Source organism: Ursus maritimus, unplaced genomic scaffold, assembly GCF_017311325.1.
Source record: "Ursus maritimus isolate PB19 unplaced genomic scaffold, ASM1731132v1 scaffold_3, whole genome shotgun sequence".
Taxonomy (NCBI): domain Eukaryota; kingdom Metazoa; phylum Chordata; class Mammalia; order Carnivora; family Ursidae; genus Ursus; species Ursus maritimus.
The window spans coordinates 11,789,725-11,799,821 of record NW_024425563.1 but is presented as its reverse complement, the minus strand read 5'-3'; the positions used below and the strand labels follow the sequence as shown (position 1 = coordinate 11,799,821).

At 40.1% G+C, this 10,097-nt stretch overlaps 1 protein-coding gene across 1 annotated transcript; it reads right to left on the bottom strand.

The window, feature by feature from the left end:
- Window positions 1-3,622: 3,622 nt before the first annotated feature.
- Window positions 3,623-4,975, bottom strand: LOC103668988 (olfactory receptor 9A4-like). The gene has a single exon (XM_008697311.2). The coding sequence runs from the start codon at window positions 4,565-4,567 to the stop codon at window positions 3,623-3,625; it is 945 nt and encodes a 314-aa protein (XP_008695533.1). The 5' UTR covers window positions 4,568-4,975.
- Window positions 4,976-10,097: the final 5,122 nt, after the last annotated feature.

Here is a 10,097-nt window from a genome sequence, read left to right as displayed (position 1 = left end):
AGAAAGGGGATCCCTCCTACATTGTTGGTGGGAATGCAAGTTGGTACAGCCACTCTGGAAAACAGTGTGGAGGTCCCTTAAAAAGTTAAAAATTGAGCTACCCTATGATCCAGCCATTGCACTACTGGGTATTTACCCCAAAGATACAGACGTAGTGAAGAGAAGGGCCATATGCACCCCAATGTTCATAGCAGCAATGTCCACAATAGCTAAATTGTGGAAGGAGCCGAGATGCCCTTCAACAGATGACTGGATTAAGAAGTTGTGGTCCATATATACAATGGAATATTACTCAGCTATCAGAACGAACGAGTTCTCAACATTTGCTACAACATGGACAGCACTGGAGGAGATAATGCTAAGTGAAATAAGTCAAGCAGAGAAAGACAACTATCATATGATTTCTCTCATCTATGGAACATAAGAACTAGGATGATCGGTAGGGGAAGAAAGGGATAAAGAAAGGGGGGGTAATCAGAAGGGGGAATGAAACATGAGAGACTATGGACTATGAGAAACAAACTGAGGACTTCAGAGGGGAGGGGGGTGGGGGAATGGGATAGACCGGTGATGGGTAGTAAGGAGGGCACGTATTGCATGGTGCACTGGGTGTTATACACAACTAATGAATCATCGAGCCTTACATCGGAAACCGGGGATGTACTGTATGGTGACTAACATAATATAATAAAAAATCATTTAAAAGAGAAAAAAAAATAAATTTCATATTTTTATTTATATAATATACACCATTATTTATGCATCATTAATGTTGGTTATAGGGAAATACCTGTATGACATAAAACAGAAAAGGTGAATGTCTTCTCAGAGATATGTAATAGATACTAACTGAGTAAGCATTTTATTGTCACCAAGGAACTTTTCCAGAAGAGAGACTATTAGAACCTTTCCTGGTTGAAAGTAGCATCATCCGTATTTTAGTTTTCACTATGAACATATACCTAACAACACAAAATATGTATTATGAGGCCAATGTGTAAATAAAATAAAACTGGAATACATTACATAGGACATATATCAAACTATACATAGGACTTATTTTGAGTATGGATAACTCCATATAAATAAGAACTTCAAATAATTGTCTATAATTAATAATTTCATTTTGGATACCTGAACTGATTAAATATAAACTGAATTATGAGGAGTAGAGACAAAAATAAAGAGAGCAAGAGGCTACTGAGGTTTCACAGAGAACATAGTGGAGAAGGGGAGGTATGAGGCACTTAATTCATTCTTGTGTAGGAGATACCTGCAGTTTAAGAAATTAGAGCCTCCAGAGTGAACATGGAGTAGCAATCCAGGTTGAAAATAAGCTTGGCTGCAGGGCAGGGACACATTTATGGTGTTATGGACTAAAGGTCTGTGTGCTCTCAAAATCCATATGTTGAAACCCTGACACACACTGCAGATGATTTGGTGATGGAGACTCATAGGAGATAAATAAGATGAAAGAGGTCACTCGGCGGGACCCTGAACACATGAGATTGTGTTCCCTATAAAAAAAGATACCAGAGCTTACGTACCTTCTCACCCCAAACACACAACAAAGAAACACTAACTAAGGACATAGAAAGAAGGTGTTCATCTACAAGTCAGGAAGAGAGCAATCACCTAGACACTAAATTGTCATGAACATTGAACTTGGACTTCAAAGTCTCCAGAACTAAACTAGATAACTTTCTCTTGTTTAAACCAACAAATGTACAGTGTTTTATTATGGTAACCCAAGAAGACTAACACAGAGAGTAACTTTCCTTCATTCAGAATCAAAGACCAAACAGAAGAACATCGTCTAGGTATAAACTTAATGCCCCATCACTAGTAACTTGACCAGGAACTCTCCGTTTCTTCTCATAGCCAAGGCCATTCAGAGAGGCAGTTTGGAACACTGCATCCCTGAGATGCAGGAGGGGAATGGAAATGTTGGTGGATGAGAAGTGGAACAAAAGGAATGCATTAGCAGTGGGTGGTCAGAGCTTGATTTGAGGGGAAAGGGAAAGAAGGAGAAAGAGAGAACAGAAGAGCTCAAGGACAAAGGGAAAGAAGAAAAAGAAAGAAGATAGTTGGTAGATGAACAAAGGGTGATCAGGGCAGGGTGGGAGAGGCATGGGGGATAATGGGATGAAAAACCAAAGAAACCATACACGAAGAGAGTAAGGCTCCTTTCTGTCCTCCTAATTTGCCTCTACCAGCCCAGAGACAACATAGGTTGTACAAAGCCTTGTGTAAATTACAAAAGACATCCTCTCTGGAGTACTGAAGGAGAAAAAATGGTATTTTTCTAGGGAGAACAGACCTCAGGAAATGAGCCTGGGGTGGAGAGTACATTTGTGTCAGTTTTCAACCCTTTCTCCAGCCAATGCAGTCCCACCACAACCCACTGGCTGGCTAGCAGAGCATGGGTGGATTAAGGCCCCACTCTCATCTGGTGCCACTATGCAGTGAAATCAACTAGATCATACTTGGTGGTCTTCCCTGTCCTCACTAAACGGAAGGCCTCCTCACCTAGGACTCTTTGCAGTCCTATGGAACACCATCATCCACTGCAGGGTGGCTCAATATCTCCACCCAATTCAGGGCTGGCAGGAGGTGCTGAGTGTTACCACTTGATCAACACCTTCCTTCAAACCGCTTCCTCAAACATTATGAACTACCTACAATTACATTGCTAAAAAGCCATGCCCAGGAATTCCTGAAGAACTGCGAGTTAGGAGGGTAGCTTCTCATTCCTTTGATGTTCCACAAAGAGAAGATCTATGGCAAGATACTGAGACACTGGATTTAGGAGACAATGAACCAAAGGCATCATGAAGACTGCAGTCTGGTTCGGGGAGCAGTCTCAACAGACACAGTTGATTTAAGCAGCTATAAAACAGAGGATGCTCTCTCCAGACTTAAGTCATTTAATTCTTATTTGTCTCAATCCCCATATATCCCAACATATTTCATATCTTTACATCACCAAGTTTACTAAAAGAAAAGTATGCCAATCCCCTTATCATCACTCTACACTGGTGCTGTGGCAAAATGTATGTAACATTGTATTTAATTTACAGTAGCAATGGGGCCAGGATAACATGATAAACCACATGAGAAGAGGATAACCATAGAATATTTAAAGTGCATACAGTCATATCACCAAGAACTTGCATAAAAATATACGAAAAGCCCTACAATAGTTGATAAACAAAGTGAGCAGCTCTCCCTTGGTACTCTGATTCTGCCACATAGGTCCCCTCCCATTCCTCCCACTTTCTTCACCCCTAGGAAATACATCTTCAACAAGGGATTATAGGCAAATTAATTGAGCTTGGAAAGCTACAAAAATATATGTATTTCTTTCCTCTAATCCTCCCATTTCCCAAGGATATGCTTCCACAGTTCAATAGTGGAATCATCAGAAACTGAGGAATGAGATTCTAGTGGGCAGAGAATGGGTTTCAGTTTTCTCTGCCTTGTCTTCTTCTATGGCCTGATTGGGCTTTGTATATACTATTTGATTTTGAAAAGATGATAATGATAAGAGAGGAACTAGGGTTTTTCAGGTTAGTGAATACTCTGGTGATGATGTTTCCACCCAAAACTGATGTACAGAGATTTAATCCTTGACCAGTGGACAGCACCAATTCATTTGATCCTGAATGGCCTCTTTGACTTTATCATTTCTGAGGGTGAAGATGAAAGGGTTTAGGAGAGGGGTTAACACAGAAATCAACAGGGAAACTATCTTATTGTACTCTGCTGCCTGTGTTTGCTTGGGTTTCACAAACAGGAACAGGCAGGTGCCATAGCCAATAACAACAAAGGTGAAGTGAGAGGCACAAGTAGAGAAGGCTTTCCTCCGGCCCGAGGCTGTGGGGATCTTGAGGATGGTAGAGATGATGTAAGTGTAGGAGACAATTGTTGGAGCCAGAGAGCCAATGATAATGACAACAGCCATTAAGAAAAGAACAAACTCTGTGAAAAGAGTGTCATCACAGGATAATTTCAGCAGTTGCCCTCGGTCGCAGAAAAAATGGTCTAACTGATTTGACTTGCAGAAGGTAAACTGAAATGTGGCATAGACGGGCCATATTTCAGAAAGGAACCCAAACATCCATGATACAATGACCACGCAGATGCAGGTGCGGCTGTTCATAATGATGTTGTACCTCAGAGGGTTACAGACAGCCACGTAACGGTCCACAGCCATCGCTCCCAGTAATGCAAACTCTGTGGTCCCCACAGCAAGGTAAAGGAAGAGCTGGGTGACACATGCAGCCAGAGATATTGTCTGCATCCCAGGGAGCAGCAACCCCCAAAGCATCACGGGCACGATAATGGTTGTAACGAAGATCTCCAAGGCAGAGAGATGACCAAGGAAGAAATACATGGGAGACCGCAGACGTTTATCAACACACACAATCACAATGATGACTGTGTTTCCTATTAAGGTCACTAAATAGAACAAAAAGAATATAGCAAAAAGAAAGTGATGTAGTTCTTGGGACCCAGGGAAGCCTAGAAGGCAGAACTCAGTGGCACTAGACAGATTGCTCATCATTTAGTCCTTGTTTCTGCTCCTTGTAAAACCTAGAGATCAAAGGCTGGTAACACGGCTCCACAGCATCCTGCTCTCAAAAGAGAAGGAAGACAGGTTAGGTTGACAAACTATTTCCTACCTGAAGATCAGGTGACACATTCCTACTGCTCACGCTCTGCACAAGGCCAGACCTGAATGTGGGCACATGTAATCTACCACGAGACTACCTGTCTCGAAGGGCAAAGACTTTTTCACCACTACTGGGGATAAGAAAACTTTTCCTGTCTTTTTACACCACTGGTTGTGCCTTCTCTCAGGGGACAGAGGATAAGACTGTTTGAACTGGCCAGTTTTGAATATGAGTTGATCAGCCTCTCAATCCTGGGATTGTCCACTTCTTTTTATATTAGCTGTAGCATGATGATATAATGGTGTTCTCAGTGATGTTCAAAACATGGAACGCTGAACCCTATGCCTCATCCTTACTGGTACTGTCTAGACCCCTCTTCAGGTAGTAGAAAAGCAGCACAGGGTTTTTGACCAAAATCTCTGCTATCCCCAGATTAAAAACCTCCATTTTACGGAGCAACAACATCTACAAATGAGAACTCTGGAGTTTGAGATAATCTCCCAGGGCAGAATCATTCTTCTGTAACTCCATGTCCCCTGCATAGGGTAGGGAGGGAGGGAAAGTGGCACCTGGCCCTGACAACAAACGATCTGAGGTCAGTATCCTCTTCGGGTGTCTGAATTTCTACCTCTCACCTTATCCATCCTGTTACTCAAATGTCATCTCCTCAGAGGACCCTTGCCAGTTACCCTACCTCAATTAGGAATGATTTCCTCCTTCTTGGACTTTAGCATTTCTTCATTGCACTTATTATGACCTGATATGATATGTGTACTTACTTCGTTCCTTCATGTAACATGAAGCAAATGCAGCAGTGACTACAACAAACAAAAATCCCTGCCCTGTGGTGCTTGTGTTCAAGGGGAGGGTGAGTGCTAGACCATATACAAGACAAGTAACTAAAATTATGGTGTTAGTTTACTAATCATGCTGAGGCAAATATAAAGCAAGGCAGATGGACAGGAAATTTAATTATATTTATTCATTGTTCATCTGTGACACTAGAATATCAACTCTATGAGAGCAGGGACATGTTTATATATATAATATTGTTGAGCTATAAAGCAGTGCTGATAAATTTTTGGTACATGATGGATGTATGGATGTGTAGTATATGATTAAATAGTACTTGTTCCTCACCTGAATAGTTGAGCCATAGCCCCTGTAGCCTACGCTTCTTGGTTTCCCTTCATGGCTCACATTAACATTTTCCCTTCCTCACTTCCCTTGTTCATACAACCTCTTCTAAGTCTCTGTGGGCATTTCAACGATGGGAAAACAGGTCAAGGACAGAACTGTTGCAACAGCTCAGTGATCTATATTTCTACAATGTCCACATAATGAGCACTAGGTGAAAAAATATAGAAGAATCTTGACATTCTCAAGCAGCAGTGTCTATCACTACTATTGGGACAGAGAACTCACTCTGCTCTCACCTGTGTGGAGGGGATTTGGAGATGAGCCTCATCCATGCTTAGACTCCAAGCCTCCTTGTTTTAGGAGACAGCCAAGCCCGGAACTCCCACCGTGATCTTTTTTGACTCCTTTCTTCCTAAAGGAAGACAATGAGAAGGCACTCACCTTCATGGTGGGGCCTCTCCATCACTTCTCAGGCTCTCCAGGGCTTGGCTAAGGCTAACTGCTGTCTGGCTACTGCTGAGCCACACACAGGGGCCCAAACAACTTGCTCAGGAAGAGCTTAGGAAAAAGTCCAGAAATAATAGTGTTGTGAGGAGCTGAGGGTCTCTTTCTCTCTCTTTCCCTACCATTACCCTCATTCCCAAGGGGACTTAGTCATTGAGGTACCTCGTCTTAATTAGCCCAGATTCAGGGCATCCCTAAGCAATCAGTCTGGGGAGAACAGAACAAGGTTTTAGTTATTCCTATTTTTGACCAATTAAGTGTCAGAACTTTCTAAACTTTTTGCTCAGTGAGAAAACGTGAAACATCACCAATCAGTGGCTTTCAATAACAAGACTGCCTTCCCAAGGACCTCATGTCTGGGTTTCAAAAAGGACATCTCAGGCACTAAGCAGATCACCCCTTCTGCCCTATATCCTAGACTCTTCCTTGATTCTCTACCTACTCAGAGAAAAACATCATCCCCTAGCCCCCAATAGGACACATTATAATTGAACTCAAAAATGTGCATCAATATCCAAAAAGCATGCATATTGTTTCAGTCAAAGCCTTAACTTCACCAGAAATCCTCTACAAAACCTGTTTCCTCCTTTGGTAATTTTAGAGACAGGCTCCTGATCCTAACCCCATAAAAGGAAGAGGTTCTACCTCCAAATTCCAGTCCATTCTCTGGTGTTGTCTCAGGTTTCCACTCTTCTGAACATATGTGCATCTTGCATTCTAACAAGATTCCACCAGCCATTTATTTCTATGGTGTGTCCATGATTACCAGCTGGGCACCTCAAAGCAGGGACAGCATAGAGACGGCTAACGTAGGCAGTTATATTTACAACCTAGAACAACTGACAAATGTAAATTGTAAGTCAGCTTTATGCTAGAGTGAGACAGAAAAAGTGACAGTTACAAAACATTTCTCTGGATTTGGGATTTCATTTGAAATATGCCTGTGAAATCTGAGAATGTCAGTAGGTGCAAAGGGGTATGAAGTGGGAATGATCTTCCTTGCCAGTCCTCACATTGTCCAAGCACAACCATATTATCATATAATATCAGAAAAATATATATATAAGTATGTATCTACATATTCTTTACCAAAAATGCTGTGAAAATCTATTTTAAAACCTTTTCTCTTTCACTTAACAATATATAAAAGAGAGTCTCCCATATCAACACATGCTGTTACTTTTTTTTATTTTTTTAATAGTGTTCCATTATATGGATACCCCATTCTTTATTAGCTAGCTCCCTGTGGATCATTGTTTCTTGTTGTTTTCAGTTTATGATGAAAAATGATGCTATAAATGTCCTTAGAAATGTGTAAGTCTATTTATTTCTAAAATAAATTCCTAGATCTGACACTTCTAGCTTAAAACATAGATATATTGAAGGTATTGGTTTCTATTAACACCAAATTATACTAAAAAACTTTTGGATTTATTCACAACGCCACTAAGATGGTATCAGAAGAGCACTCTTGATTTCCTGATCTACTCCCAACCTAAGACAAAATCAAAATTCATTTTACATTGAAGAGAACAAAATTAAGATACCTTAAAAGAGAAATCAATTGGAAAACCTGTTGAAGTGGAAAATGTTTGAAAGATAAAACTTACCAAAACTGACTCAAAAAGAAGTTAAACTATTGAATATACCTAAATATGGAAAACAATTGAATTCATAATTTAAAATCCTCCCACACAGAAAGCTGTAGCTTCAAATGGCCTTCCTGATATATTCTATCAAATTTGAAGGAAGAAATATTTCCAATCCTACACAGAATTTCCCAGAAAACTGAGGACAAGGGAATACTGCTCGATTAATCTTATGAGGTCAGAAATAAATCTTGATACCAAAGACACACACACAAAAAAAAAAAGAAAAGAAAGAAACCTAAAAACTAATAGCCCCTGTGAATATGAAAGCAAAAATCCTTAATAATAAATGAAAAAATAGGGGCGCCTGGGTGGCTCAGTCATTTAAGCATCCGACTCTTGGTTTTGGCTCAGGTCATGATCTCAGGGTCTTGGAATCAAGCCCCAAGGTGGGCTCCATGCTCAACCTTGATTCTGCTTGAGGATTCTCACCCTCTCCCTCCGCCTCTCCCCCACCACTCATACATGTGTGCTCTCTCTCTCCCTCTCTCTAAGTGAATAAATCTTTTTTAAAAATGAGAAAAGTAAATTCAGCAATATTTAAAGAGAATAATGTGCCATAGCAAAGTGGTGATTTTGTTCCAGACATGCAGTGTTGGTTTAACATTAGGAGATTAATTAATATAATTCATCATGTGAACAGAATTAAAGAGAAAACCACATGGTCACTTAAATAGGAACAGAGAAGGTATTTGACTGAAATCAACATCCATTGATTAAAAACTCTGATCAAACTAGAAACAAATGGGATCTTCCCTAAACTCATAAATAGAATCTACCAAAAAATGAATGCATTAATGAAACCTTTTGATGAAAGACTCAATTTCTCCCTAAAAGATAAGGAGGAAGGTGTTTGAGGTTTTGATTTATATTTCCGTGATGCCAAGTGATGTTGAGCACTTTTTCATATGTCTGCTGGCCATTTGGGATGTCTTCTTTGGAGAAATGTCTATTCATGTCTTCTGCCCATTTCTCAATTGGGTTATTTGTTCTTTGGGTGTTGAGTCTGGTAATTTTTTATAGATTTTAGATACTAGCCCTTTATCTGATATGTCATTTGCAAATATCTTCTCCCATTCAGTCGGTTGCCTTTTGGTTTTGTTGACTATTTCCTTTGCTGTGCAAAAACTTTTTATCTTGATGAAGTCCCAATAGTTCATTTTTGGCTTTGCTTCCCTTGCCTTTGGCGACATGTCTAGCAAGAAGTTACTGCAGCTGAGGTCGAAGAGGTTGCTGCCTGTGTTCTCCTCTAGGATTTTGATGGATTCCCGCCTCACATTGAGGCCTCTCATCCATTTTGAATTTATCTTTGTGTATGGTGTAAGGAAACTGTCCAGTTTCTCATTCTTTTGCATGTGGCTGTCCAATTTTCCCAGCACCATTTGTTGAAGAGACTGTCTTTTTTCCATTAGCTATGCTTTCTTCCTTTGTCAAAGATTAGTTGACCACAGAGATGGGGGTCCATTTCTGGGCTCTCTATTCTATTCTATTGATCTATGCATCTGTTTTTGTTCCAGTACCATACTGTCTTGATGATTATAGCTTTGTAATAGACCTTGAACTCGGGAATTATGATGTCACCAGGTTTGCTTTTTTTTTTCAACATTCCTCTGACTATTTGGGATCTCTTCTGGTTCCACACCAATTTTAGGATTATTTGTTCTATTCTGTGAAAAAAATCCAAATCTGATAGGGATTGCATTGGAAGTATGGATTGCTCTCGGTGGCACAGATATTTTAACAATATTTGTTCTTCCAATCCATGAGCATGGACCATTTTTTCCACTTCTTTGTGTCTTCCTAGATAAATATTTTATTCTTATGTAGTCAAATGTAGGTCTTTTAGTATCCTGGGATCTGTGTTTTCCTTAGAAAAGTCTATGTCCATAAACGAAGGTAACAAAAAAGGAATGAAGAAAAATGAACAGAACCACAGAGAAATATGGGTTCATTGTGTGCACTAAATAGAAGCAATGGAAACAACAGATTAGGAGAGAAAAGGAGAGTAAGAAATATTCAAAGAAATGATGGCTGAAAACTCCAAATTTGATGAAAAGCATTAATTTACACATCCAAGAAAGTCAATGAACTCCAAGTAAAATGAATGTAGAGACATGTCACGGAGGCC

Excerpts from the sequence above, each read along its gene's own strand:
- LOC103668988 (XM_008697311.2), bottom strand. The coding sequence starts at position 4,567 with ATGATGAGCAATCTGTCTAGTGCCACTGAGTTCTGCCTTCTAGGCTTC.